The sequence below is a fragment of the Sturnus vulgaris genome, chromosome 12, assembly GCF_052056855.1.
Source record: "Sturnus vulgaris isolate bStuVul1 chromosome 12, bStuVul1.hap1, whole genome shotgun sequence".
NCBI lineage: Eukaryota > Metazoa > Chordata > Aves > Passeriformes > Sturnidae > Sturnus > Sturnus vulgaris.
The window spans coordinates 21,651,467-21,665,399 of NC_142254.1; the positions used below are offsets into that span (position 1 = coordinate 21,651,467).

The 13,933-nt window shown below is 40.7% G+C and overlaps 1 protein-coding gene across 11 annotated transcripts in view; it reads left to right on the plus strand.

Annotated features, from left to right (window-relative positions):
• ADAT1 (adenosine deaminase tRNA specific 1) overlaps positions 1–13,933 on the plus strand; it is a 24,527-nt gene continuing 10,594 nt past the window's right edge. For 3 of the 11 annotated variants that reach the window (XR_015806381.1, XR_015806382.1, XM_088172194.1), the window contains exons 1-8: positions 1–82; positions 529–720; positions 1,414–1,482; positions 3,162–3,216; positions 3,992–4,119; positions 5,677–6,295; positions 8,767–8,912; positions 11,170–11,269. Coding sequence is in view for 7 of the 11 variants with exons in the window: in XM_088172194.1 (XP_088028320.1) it covers positions 552–720; positions 1,414–1,482; positions 3,162–3,216; positions 3,992–4,119; positions 5,677–6,295; positions 8,767–8,912; positions 11,170–11,269 (1,286 nt within the window). In the remaining 4 variants the exon portion in view is untranslated. Of the gene's footprint in view, positions 721–1,413; positions 1,483–3,125; positions 3,217–3,991; positions 4,120–4,161; positions 5,066–5,676; positions 6,296–8,766; positions 8,913–11,169; positions 11,270–13,933 lie in introns of those variants that run through there. The other 8 variants (XR_015806380.1, XR_015806379.1, XM_088172193.1 and 5 more) reach the window with 6 other exon arrangements.

The following is a 13,933-nucleotide window of genomic DNA, read 5'->3' on the forward strand; positions in this document are numbered from 1 at the left end:
TGGGGAGGCGCTTCCGCGGCCCCGGCGCTTCCGGTGCCGCCGCCCGTCCCAGCGAGGAGCAGCGGCGCCGGTGCCCCGGCGGGTAGGGAGGGGCCTGCAGGAACCGTAGCTGGGGTGGCGGGAGTTGCGCCCGAGCGCGGCGGCAGCGCCCCCGAAGCGTGGGCTGCCTCGGGTCTCGGCAAGGCAGAGGCCTCGAAGGGAGGCGAGTTGTGCCAGGCGCCTCAGGTGTGCTGCGGAAACCGCACCGGGACGGCGGCGTGGTGCATGCGGTTGATTGCTACGGAGTGGGAGCCTTGGGAACTCAGCAGCCCCACCTGCTGCTGTACTTAAGGATTCTGGCATTGTTTTTTTTTATTTCTTGCGATTTGGAAAATGTTATTTCCTATAAGTAGCCCTGAAAGGGATGATGCACTTAGGTCCTTGTTATCGAAAGGTGGTGCGGGAAAGCGTCATGCAGAACAAGATAGCAGGGTTTGAAGAGATGGGGATTGTTATTCAAATATTGTGATGGAATTCAATTCTGTGTAGAACCTGCACTTGAATCGAGAGCCATGTGGTCAGCTGATGAAATCGCTGGGTTATGTTACCTGCATTATAGGACCAGACTTCCTAAGCAGGGAAAGCCAGATCCAAACAGGGAATGGACTTCCCTGGCAGCTGTTGTCAAAGTGGAATCTGGAGCCCAAAGAGAGGTTCTTGATAGTCCAGGAAACTTGCAGGGTAAGAATGAGTTTTGGGGATACGGGAGGGAGATGGGCGGGGCAGAGAAGGTTCTCGATGCTTTCCTTTTATTCTCTTTTTTAAAGATGCCTTTTAAAAAACGCACACCCCTTCCTATTCCATTTCAGTCTCCACCCAAATTCTTAACTCTTTGTGATTGTAAACTTTGTGATTGTTGTGATTCACAACTTCTGTCTGGAAACAGGTAGTTTTAATGAAATGCTGTTCTTCCCAGGCTATAAACAAGACAGTGAAAGCCTTCATTTGGCTGGTCAATGCGTAGTGAAAGTCTACACAGGACCTGAGTTCCTAATATAAACTCTTGAAAAAAACGTGTTTAATTTGATAGCATCCTAGAAAGGTTTGCTTTCCTAGAACAGGTTGTGTTACTACATTTTGTGTTTCTGTTAATTCATCGTTATCTTCATTTCCCTTAGTGGCACTCAGTGTTGTCAGGCAGATTGTATCCCATGTTTATGATTCCTTACGTGCCTGAGGAATGCTATGGCAGTGTCTGCTGCGTGCTGTCTAGCGTATCAAGCCTGTATTAGCATTCCTCCTCTGCTGCCATGGACTTTTCCTAGCACTGATGCTTCTGCCTGCTGTACTCAATTCTCGATCTGATACTGTTTCCTTTCTGTAATTGCATGGTCTGCCTCTCAGTACATTTAGTTAATGTTGTTTCTTTTTCAGTAACTAAGGAAGTTGTTGCTATGGGAACTGGAACAAAATGTATTGGCCAAAACAAAATGCGAAAAACTGGTGAGTACGGTGTAAAATTCAAGAACAGACTGCCTATGCTACCTTCTTTCTTGCTGGTGTCATAGAACCAGTGAAAATGTCCAAGGCATTCTGCTCAGACTGTTCTGGATTGAAGCCAGAAGTGTAAGGCAGACCTTCCTTCATCAACAAGAGAGGAGTTTAGGGAGCCACAGTGGCTGCCAGGAAGCCATGCTGCACTTTCTGCCTCAAAGGTGAATTAAGTTTTTATATCTGGAAATGTATAGTTTAGGCCCTGAGTCTGCATACTCAAAGACTTCATAACTAAAAGCAAAACAAAACATAAGCAAAATAATCGTGCTTTGGTTTCCTGTTGCAGTCTCCTTTTGTTGGGATCTGATCCAAGAGGTACCACTGCTGGAGGTACTGATAGGGATTTTCTTCCTTACTGCATATTACTGCTAGTTAGCTTTAAGTGTTGTACAATAAATGTATGGGATAGATGCATGGCTTCTCACAACTACTGTTTCTTACTATATATTGTAGGAGAATTTTCTTGCTCTGTGTGTCCGTTTTTTAATTCATGATGTATCTGACTCGTCTGCTAGGACAGGGAAGAAGCCATAGTAATGATGAATGCTGAAAAGTGGCTAAGGGGAAAGAGTGTTCCTGCATACATAGGTACGGGGCTTTCTACCCTCTTTAGACTTCAGAGCAGGACTAGACTGAGATATGAGAAAGGGTTTTGCCTCTATCTGGTTTAGGCTGCGTCATGTTCTCTGTAACGTCCCTCATTTTGAAATTAATTAGTGGAGCAAAAGAGAAGAAATTAGATTCTGTATCTTAGATTTTTTTGGATGTTTCTTGTGATTTGGCCATCTCAGAGGAGTTTTGATACAGACATTTTTCTGACTGATTTAGGAGAATTGATTACACTGCTCTACCATTTACAGTCTAGATATTAAGGGGGTAAGTAGAAAATTGACTAGGAAAAAGTAACACTAGTTTGTTTTGCTGTTGTTTGTCTTCAGAGATCTCAAATTTAGAAAACCTTCTCCTCTTATGATGACATTTTTAACTTGCTCGTAGGTCATGTTAATGGTTATCTGTTAGACACTTGTAAACTTTTAAAACTTGTTAAAGAGGATTTCTATCACTTGGCCTTTTATCCCTGAAATAAAAGATGATCTACAGCTTCTGTTCCTTTACACAGCATAACAGGCAGATACTGCAGGAAAGCTGAATATGAGATGTTCAAACTTAGTAAATATCAGAATTATTTGCATGAAAAATAGTTTAAATTGTAGGACACAGTTAAAAAAACCAAAAAGTTCAACCAAAAGCTTAACAAACACTTGAAATTTTCTGGCAGAATGTGTTTAGAGAAATATCAAGGTTTACCCTTGTAAACAAAAGCCAGGAAGTTTCTGAAGGATGGTAGTGTTAATTCAACTCAAAAGGTTTCCAGTATCAGATGAGTTAAAATTGGGTATTCAAACAAATTTCTGACTTGCTGCAGACTGAGTACTTTTATTCTTCCTTTGTGTAGGCTGTTGACCTCCTTCGTGGTGATTAGAAATTTAAATATCTTGCAATACTCTAAGAACAATGGTAAACCTTCAGATACGAGCAAATATGGGGAACTGTCCTGTGTTGAATTCTATTTGTTTTGTCTTTTTTTTTAGTAATGATTTACTATGTGCATGTGGGTTTTGCTTTAGGAGACATTCTGAATGACAGCCATGCTGAAGTTGTGGCCAAGAGGAGCTTCCAGAGGTGAGGTGTGAATGAAGTTTTACTCAATGCTGTAATAGTGCTGTTACTCCATGCCACCTGAGGTTGTTGTGATAAAATCATTTTGATCTATTGCTGAAATAGCCAAATTTTGTAGCTGCAGATATGAGAATGGAGTGAAAGACTGCATTACTTCTGTGTGGGCAGAATCAGGTCCTGATGTCAGCAGTATTTTAGCCTAATTTTTATACTTCTAGGTAGTGTTAAGGCCTTTTCATGAAATCTTATTTCTTCCTTGTTCTTGGGGAGCCTTTGTATGAAGAATTAGGATCTGATTTCGTGGGACATAAATGCAGATCTGATGATCTATTATTCAAGGATAGAATTTTTGCTCTTTCCCACATGTCAGTGCTCTTGTTTACATGGGATAAACTGGTTCAGGGAACTGAGGCAAGAGAACAGTAATTCTGCAGAAATTAGTACGTTTGTAGCAATTTGATGCCACTAAACTGAGTCTCGTAGAATCAGATGAGTTGATAAAAACACACACAGTGGGAGGAGAGGACCTTATCTATACGGTTTGAAATGATTACCATTAACTCTGCTGAATCCAGCTCTTTGAGGTCTGTTATTAAAGTTCCAGTTATGTGTTCATATTTATTATGTTGGATGCCATCTCTCTGTAAAAGCATAACTGATTGGCTCATGATAGACTCCCATCAGGAAAGAACAGGCGCTAGAGGACATGTAAGTTTTTGTTGTTTTCTCGTGCATCAAAAATGAAGTTAATGTTTCATGAAAACTTTCTGCCTAACAGGTATCTTCTCCATCAGCTGTGGCTTGCAGCTTCCCATCAGCAATGTATCTTTAGTCCAGGAACTGAAACTGGGAAATGGAAACTCAAACCAAATATCATATTTATTTTCTTCTCCAGTCATACCCCATGTGAGTATGCTGGAGTGAACCAAGTACATTGCTTCCACTTGTAGAATATTTTCTGCCCCTTGCCTTTCTTTTGTCTCTCTTTGGTCTGGATTGAGAGTGAGGCAGTAATTTATGTTACTGATATGTGCACGAAGATGTGCTTGACTGGTCCTCCACAGATAGACTTGCCATTTTATCTCACTGGATGTGATTCATGAGAACTCAGTAAGTCTGATGTACTGCTCATTATACAGTGGAATGTTTCACTTTAAACAATAATAGCTATTATTTTCCTTTCCTGAAAATTACATACTTGTCAGAGGTCTGCCATATTGCCTAGTTGCTTTGCTTCAACCATTATCTCCTTGGATTAAAATTTTAGTAAAAAATAGTGACATTTACCACCATTCCTAAAAACAACCAAACAAAAGATGCCCCACACCCAACCAACAACCACCCCCAGCCCTGTGAAGTAAACTAAGAAATAAAACCCAAACGAACACCAACAAACAAACAGAAAAACCAAAACCAAGCAAAAAAGAAAAGCCAACAGTGACTCACACAAAACCCCCCAACAAACCAAAACCAAGCAAAAAAGAAAAACAAGGGAGAAAAGCCAACATTGACTCACACAAAACCCCTCAACAAACCAAAACCACACTCCTGAAAAAAAGGGGAAAAAAGCCCCATTCATGAAACGTCACTAGCTCCCCAACACAAAACTTCTTAGGGAATATAATGAAACTTCTGTCATGGAAAACATTGTTCTTGTGTTTAAAAAATCCAGCACCACAAAGATGAAGATTTGTTGACAGAATGAAGGAATGCAGCCTCATGGTCTACCACTGTATTGGGCATCTTGATGTTACCATGCTCTCTCACTGGTGTCTTCTGCAACTTGCTAGTCTGTTACAGAGCAAAGGAGTTTTAAGAACTCTCAAAACATGCCTCATCAGTACTTCACAGAGTGAGTTAGAGAATATGCAATATTATTTTTCCTCATTAGCGCATTTGAGAATAGAAATTACGTCTTCAAATTTAATAGAATAATTTCATCGCTTTCTTTTTCTCACATTGTGAGAAATTTCTCACATAAATCAGTAGGCCTGTCAGGCTTGCTTTACTTTGAACTGAACTTCAGAATTTTGGTTCTGAGCTTGTTTCAGTGATGCAAATTCAAGTTTTCACCGTTACTTGACAGATTTTTCTTTCATTATTCTTTTGAGGTTCATATTGTTTGGTTAGATCTGGCTGGTTTTCCTGTGAGTCTTCAGCACTGCTTGTAGTCTGTCAAATGCCATTGTTACCTTTTGCTTTATAGATCGCAAATGTTGCTGTCTTGATTATTTCTTACATAGAATGCAGAACTTGAAATGAAGCATATATTGGCTCACATTTCAATGAGATTTGATTCAGCATTGCACAGGACAATGTTGTTTCAAAAATGTGTTCTCATAGTTGAGTTTTCCTGAGTGCAGATCTGTGAAAGCTACTAGTAGTTGTAGTATTACTGGTATGGTGTGTTCCAGTCACAAGATGTTCTTTTGGCCAATTTTATGTTTTTTTCTTTTTTCCCAGGTGGAGATGCTTCTATTTTTCCAATCAGTGAACCAGAGAACCAGCTTTCTAAGCCAGTGACTGGAGGTCATGCAACTGGAAAATCAGCAGAATGTAGAAGTAACCATAATCACTTTTGTCCAGAAGATAAAAGGAAATCAGAGAAGATGGCAAGTAATCATCTAATCAAGAGAATGAAAACTGATGATGGTGTTTGTTTTTCCATAATCACTGAAGACCTGGCTGTTCAGCATGAATCTGTGGAACGAGAAGACAACACAAATCAAAAGAGCTGTGAATGTTCTGCAGAGATGCAAACAGCTAATAAGGATACTGGCTTAGTGAGACCAAAGGTAGTAGATGTTCATAGAACTGGAGCAAAATGTGTGCCTGGAGATCTGGACGATGCCCGAATACCTGGGCTGGGGTACCACTGTGTGGGATTATTACGAGTGAAGCCAGGTCGAGGAGACAGAACATGCTCTATGTCCTGCAGTGATAAACTGGCTCGCTGGAATGTGTTAGGGTGTCAAGGAGCACTTCTGATGCATTTTCTGCAGTATCCAGTGTATCTGTCAGCAATTATAGTGGGGAAGTGTCCATATAGCCAAGAAGCTATGCGGAGAGCAGTAATTGAAAGGTAAGTGCTCTCCTCAGATGGTGCATATAGAGACAGTGAGCTTTGGAGGACAACACGTGTCATGCCAATGTAACTTCAGTAAGGTTTTGATGATGTGTCTTGTAAGATCCTGATAGAGAATCTTTTGAAGTGTGAGCTGGATGAGCAGACACGTGGATTGAAAACTATCTCAATGACTGGGGCCAGAAGGTAGTGATCATTGGGCTGTGCAGTTAAAGGTGTAAGTAGCCATGTACCTCAGGGATCAACACTAGGTCCAAACTTATTAAATATCTTCATTAATCGGTCATTTGGATGATGGTGCAGACTGTGTGCCCAGATTGTTTGCTGAAGACTCAAGACTGAGAAGTGGTTGATCGGCCAGGGCGTTGTGCTGCCATCCAGAGTGACCTCAGCAGGCTTGAGAAAAGTAGGAACTTCATGAAATTCAGCAAGGGGAAGTGAAAACCTGCACCTGGGAAAGAACAGTCCCATGCACCGATATGTGCTGGGGGCTGCCTGGTTAGAAAGCAGCTTCACAGAAAAGGACTAGGGGTTCCTGCTAGACATGAAGTTGAAAATGAGCCAGTAGTGTGCTCTAGCAGCAAAGAGGGCTCATTAATGGTATCCTGGGCCACTTTAGGCAAAGTATCACAGCGGGTCCAGGGAGATGATCCTTCCCCTGGATTGACACTGGTAAGGTCACATCTGAAGGGCTGTGTCTAGTTCTGGGCCTCTCAGTACAAGAGGGATATGGACATACTGGAGAGAGGCCAGCACAGGGCCTTGAAGATGCATAATGGAGTTTTAGCATCTCTCATATGAGGAGAGCTGGGACTACTCAACCCGGAGAAGAGAAGGCTTGTGGGCATCTTATCAATTTGTATACGTACCTGAAGGGAGGTGGCAGAGGAAATGGAGCCAGGCTGTTTGCAGTGGTGTTGGTGATAGGACAAGACACAATGGGTACAAACTGAAGCACAGGAGGTTCCCTTGGAACATCAGGAAACACTTGTTTACTGTGAGGGTGATGGAGCACTGGCAGAGGTTGCTCTGAGAGGTTGTGGAATCTCACATCCTTGAGTTACTCAAAAGCGATCTGGATGCTGTCCTGAGCAGGTGGCTGTAGGTTGCCCGGCTTGGAGGAGGGGTAGTTGGACTAGATGACCTACAAGAGGTCCCCTCCCACCTCAGTTATTCTCTGAGTTACTGAGGTAGTTCAGGACATAGTATGCGACAGCTCGTACTGGTCAGCTGACAGAAGAAGACAGTTGTGTTACACTGGAGTGGCAAAGCTTATATGCATTTTCTTGGTGGCAAAAATTTGTCTAAAAATTTCTTTAATCTCAGTTACATCCAAGATCTGATCTTGCTGCTGTGAGTAGTAGAGCTTTCATAACACAGCCTGTCACCTCAGGGAGATGTGTGTGAGAGATGAAGTGCACTGCTGCAAAATGAGGAGTTATCTGTTCTGCACTGGCCTCCTTTCTCCTCAGATTCTTCAGTTGATGGAAACTATCCCAACAACAAGGATAGGAAATGGATACTTTTCTTACTTGGGAGGCTAAATCAGTAGAGTAGAGCAGTAGAGAAGAATAAGTAGATTTGGAGAGAGTGAAGGGAAAGGAGGGAAAGAAGAAAACTAGGGACCTGAGCCATTCTTTTTAAGCGGCAGTTACTAGACCCGTTCATATGAAAGGTTTGACTTTGTTTAGTAACTCCTTTTCTCTATACTCCTTCATCCTTCTAGGATGATTTTAAAAGAGGTCATAAGTCTGTTAATGGAGAAACTCTAGTGAGGTAACTGATGGAGCTTTCTGTGTAATCCTTTCCTCATTCTGAAACACGTAACAAGAATTTCCTAGCCTTGTTAGTCCTAGTGCAGTCAGGCACTTTTTCAGACTATTGGATCTGACAGTGTGAATCTCCTGCTCTCTAAGTCCTGCTCTGTGTAAATATTGTAGAGATTAAACACGTGCTGCTTCTTTCCACATATGACCCTGATGTCATTCAGTATGCAATGGTAATTTAAGGTAACAAAGATAAGATTATAGATGGAACTATAAGTATATTTTTTTATGTTTTTAGGCTTTGATTATAAACCTTTAGGCTTATAAAACAATTCCCGATGTAATGCAGTTGACTATGTAAATACTTTATGATTTTTTTCTTTGTGATTGCAGAAATATATTGCCGGGTTTGTCCTCCATATTTATTTGATTATAATACTAAACTAAACCTTCATCATAGGTTTTTTTCAGGGTGGACAAGGTCCTAATAAACTAGTGTGGCTGTGGGGTTTTATTTAATAAATATTTTTCTGAAGGAAAAAATGCCTCTAAACCTCCTTATCTCACCTATATAACTCATGTTCAGTTTAGTCCGAATATAAAATAAATGTATTTTAGATAATGAAGGAAAATTGTGCAAAATGATCTTGTTTGGGAAGAACATACTGAAAATCACTTGCATTTTTCCTGTGTTTACTTTAGGTGTCAGCACATTTCATCTTTACCAGATGGTTTTCTCACTCAGGAGGTTAAGCTGCTGCAGTCAGAACTTCAATTTGAACATAGCCGTCAGGCAATTCAGGGAGTTCAAACTAACAGCAAAACAAAACTTGTTCCTTGTAGTGCAGGTGAGTTAATTTGGGCTGGTTGCATAACTGTGTGCAAAAGTCCGACTAGAAATGAGATGGGTTTGGTTGTTTGGAATGGAGCATCATTCCTTGCCAGTATACTAGCAGCAAAGTATGAAAAGTATTAAATTAATTTCAGGCCATGACTTAATTGTTAATAATTAATAATATTTGTCTCAGCTCTAGTTTCCAGTAGGGAGTTTTCAGACTGAATAAATGCTTGGTTGATGTCATTAAGAATTTATAATCTAAACATAGACAGAAAATAACCGGGGGAAACAAAAGTTGACTACAAGAAGAAAATAAAAGACTTATTGTTTCAGTTAGTTTTGTATTCTCCTTGGTAATGAACAAAAGACTTGCCATGCTGAGTTATGTTTGTAATTGTTCCAAAAATCTGTGAATCAAGACAGAATACAAAGTAGTGTAATGTAAAAGTTGTATTTATAGATATTTTGGACATGGCAGTTTTTGTCGTGATAATGAATGAATGCTTAAATGTCAATGTGATTTAGTAACATGGTCTCATTTGGAAAAAAAAAAAGAAAAGGAACTGCCACTCTATGTGTATGGCTAAGCAGTTTCTTTAACTTGGATGTGCCTGCCTTCGTCTGTTGTATACTTTTCTGTCTGAACCAGAACTGGAAGGTTTTCTATTGCAATAGAGCTAATGATAAAATAGAATGGAAACAAAGGGTTCCTTCATGGAATGCACGTTCATTGAATTGAAGTTATTTACAAGTGCCAGGAAGGAAAATAATTTTGTGAGATAGGAAACAAATTAACAAATTTAGTCATTGAAAAATACTGCCAGTTGAGTTAGCAGAAAAGGCCTGAAAGCAGCTGTAACTAAATTCAGTGTATGTCTTTCTTGCAGGACACTTCTCAGTTCATTCTGTTAAATAAAGATGAAGGATGCCTTAGCACTTTTTTTTTTTGTGCCATGTGGTTTCTTTCCTTGAAGGAATAAAAATCAGAATAAACTCTAAATTTAGGGCTGTTACACAGAGTATTACAAGATGCTTGATAGGAACATTTCAGCTGTTATTTTAAGAAAATATCTGTTCTGCTTAGTGGTTTGAAGTTTAAGATAATTATGGAAAAGTGAAAGAATGGAAAATATTCTGAGTAACTTTGTATCTGCTTGTCAGAAACTGATATCCTCTAACCAGGTAATTTTTAGATAATTCACATGTGGAGAATTTAATACCAGTCATATGTATCTAATGTTATTTCATGTTACACAGGATTGTAATTTAGTAGAGTGATACAGCATTGTACTTGAAACACTGTGTAAGAATACAATTGTAGCATACAGCTGAACTGGAATACAAGGGTGAGTAGCATAAGCAGTCTTTGAGCATCTTGAATAACAAGATGGTCTTTAGAGCGAATGCACGTGCAACTATTTTGCCTGTTAGGGTCACAGAGAAGAGAGAGAATTTAGAAAACAGAAGCTGTATCATGGTAGTAGAAGTTGAAGAACCTGCTCTTATGCTACTGAGGGATAGATTGGACCTGTCAGTTTCTGTTGACACGCTGCTGATGCTTTGCTCATTACTTAGAAATTGTAAGATATTGTATGCAGAGTTTCAGCATACAATACAGCATACAGCAGAGTTTCAGAAGTTTACAGTCTGAGATGATTATAAAGTTCACAGACTTGGGGTAGCGTTTAAGGCTGTTGGCTGTTGCTATCTCTTTTGACAAATCATTTTTATTTGACTACTAGCTAATAGTGTTTTTCAAGTAAAGTTTCCAAATATTTGGTATATGTCAGTTATCAAACATGAAACTACTTAGAGTACGCAATAAAATAATAGCAGACAATAAAATGAGAAGGAAAACATAGAGTGACTGGTGCAAGTAGTTTAGGGCAGTATTTCAGAGCCTGATATAAAAATAAGCCATCTGACTTGGAAATTTCTTTCTGCATTTTCCAGACAGGATGCACAAAAGAAAGTAGAATGCCCCTAAGAAACAGAGAATTACAATGCTGAAGACCAGATCTTTAGAGGCATGGATTGTTAAATAATCTAGTTGAGATGAAAGCTCTGTGTGGGAGGGTGTGTGTTATCATTTTTTAAAATTAAACATTCTTTTAGATACTGGAATTCTGGGCCTAGAAAAACATGGTCCTCTTTCTAGTTTGAATTATTTTGTGAAGCCACACATGAACAAACAGAATGAAAGGACCTGTCAGGTTCTGCTTTTGTGATAAGAGCATCTGCCTTGTTCATAACAATTTCTTCTACAGCTATCAGTTGGAGTGCGGTCCCTGAGCAGCCTCTGGATGTCACTGCAGATGGCTTCCGCCAGGGAACAACAAAGAAGGGGATTGGGAGCCAGCAGAGCAGGTGCGGGAGTGTTGCAATGTCTGTGCTTTGTTTGTTAGCTTACATGCCTTCGTCAGCTCTTGTGATGTTGTCAGAGCAGGAGGAAATACAGAGAGTGGTGAAGAAGGGGAAAGGTAGAGAGCAGGGGAAGAGTCACTGTATAAGGGAGAGAGGGCAGTTGGAATAATGAAAGTTAAATGAGAATTAACAAGTTTATCCTATTTCTTTGTCACTGTTAAAAACATTGTAGATAATGGTGGTGAGGGACTGTGATTAGTTTTTATTAAAAGGATGTTTACTGTTGGAGGAAACAGAATTTTTGCTTTGTATGTTTTTTTGGTTGGTGACTGTGAAGGAAATGTGTGCATTGCATATTCTCTTTCTAGAGATTTCTTTTTCTTTAATAGTTAAGCCAGCTGTCCTGGATGTACGATCATTAAAAGTGTAGCTTTGAAACATGACTTTCTGCCTTAAAGTTTGAAAATGTGTTGACGTTATGGCAGCACACTCTTAACAGAACATGCCACCTTTCCAGCTGTCATCTTGGCACTGTGCTCTTTAAGAAATCGTCTATCAACAATCACAGTTTAAAGAAATAGTATTTTTCTTGAGGTTGAGAGGAATTACTCATAAGCATCTGCAGACAAATTTCTCCCTCTCTATGTTATCTTCATTTTAGGTGAGGTGGCCAAAATTATCATTGTTCTGTGGAAATTCAGCTTGAGGACTGGGGTTTGTGTTTTAGCTGTTGCCTGTTTTTACTACCAATTTATCAGTGGTCATATTGTTCATGTTTCCCAGACTTTTTGGGAGGATGATGACAATCCTGACAAGAGGTGAATAGCATAATAAGTACAGCTTAGACAATTCTTGTGGAGAATTTATTCACGTGCCTGCAAATTGCACATTCTGAGCTTCCTGAAGTTAGGCCTGATTTGACTGAAGTTTATCCTGTATATCGTAGTATTTCCAAAATTTCAGTGGAAAGAAGAGGACCAGGAACTCTGTGGTTTGTGATCAGCGTTGGTGTCTGGGGTATGGCTAACAGAGGTGACCTAGGTGACTTAGTGCATCTTTTAAGACAGGTTCCCTGTGCACTGTAGAATATTTATTTTTAATATGCAGTATGTAAGTATTCCAGAAGATACGTGAAAGATCAAACAAACCAGCTGACCCCTTTTTCTCAGTAGGCTTAAATTTGTCGCACAGCATTTGTGCATCTGCTCTAAACTTGAGAGTCATCTGCTAGCTGACAGCACTGAAGTGTAAGAACTCAATTATTGTTGAGAGATCCTCTTCTCAACATGTGCTTGAAATTCACTAAAGCTTTCAAAAGTTATTAGAGCCTACAAGACTGTGTGATTACAAACATCTTGTTTCCTTCGGAAATCAGGATTAAAAACAATGTCAAGGAACAAATAAACTATTTATGCCTTTAAAGTAAACAGTTACAAAAGGAGCTTTTATAATGAAAATAAGGAATTTACAGCCTTACTGTGACTGGTGGTACTTAATAATAAGCAAGACTTGTATTTCTACATTCTTTTTCCTCTCAAGGAGTCTCAGGGTGATTGCTGGGACGTGTTGTTTGAGGGTTTTGTCCCCTTTCAATATGCTAGATAACATTAAATATCAGGGAAGGCAAAGCTGACTGACTAAAAGGAATTTGTAGGTAAATATCTGGCATGTGCTTTTGTTAATGCTTAATTAACTAAACCACCAAAACTACAAGATGAAACTTTGACAGATTAACTTTAATATTAAATTTGCATGCCGTCATCATCGGGGGGTTCAGCAGGGCTCTGTTTTAGGGTCAGTGCTTTTCAGCATCCTAGTAAATTACTTGGATGAGGGACTCAAAGGTACACTAAGTAAGTTTGCCAGTGACACTAAATTCGGCGAAGCTGCTGATTCCCTTGAAAGAAGACAGGCCCCTCAGAAAGACCTCGACAAATAACAGGTTTAAGCCATCACCAAGCACATGAAGTTTAACAAAGTTTCTGCACATGGCACAGGGTGACTCTGCATGTATGGACAGGATGGGGGACGAGGGGCTGGAAAGCAGCGCCATGGAAAGGGCCCTATGGGTCCTGGTTAATGGCAAGTTGTGTATGACTCAGCAGTGCCCTGGCAACCAGGAGGGCCACTGACATCCTGGGGGGCATCAGGCCCAGCACTGCTGGCCAGGTGAGGCAGGGAATTGTCACGCTCTGCTCCGGCCTCACCTCCTGGGGGCAGTTTAGGGCACGGGAATATCAAAAGATGAAGCTCTGAGTGTCCACAGGGGTCATCAGGATGATGAAGGGTCTGGAGGGGGAGCCCTACAAGGACAACTGAGGTCGCTTGGTTTGTTTAGCCTGGAGAAGGGGAGACTGAAGGGAGCCCTCACAGCAGGCTACAACTTCCTCGTGAGGTGACCCTGAGGTGCAGGCACCGGTCTCTGCTCTCTCGTGACCACTGACAGGGCCCGAGGAATGGCTGCAGCTGTGTCAGGGGAGGTTTAGGCAGGATATCAGGAAAGGTTCTTCACCCAGAGTGTGGTCGGGTGCTGGAACAGACTCCCCAGAGCAGTGGTCACCGAGCTCAAGGAGCATTTGGACAATGCTCTCAGGCACATGCTGGGATTATTGGGGTTTTCCTGAGCCAGGAGTTGGACTCAATGATCCTTGTGGAGATTCTATGATA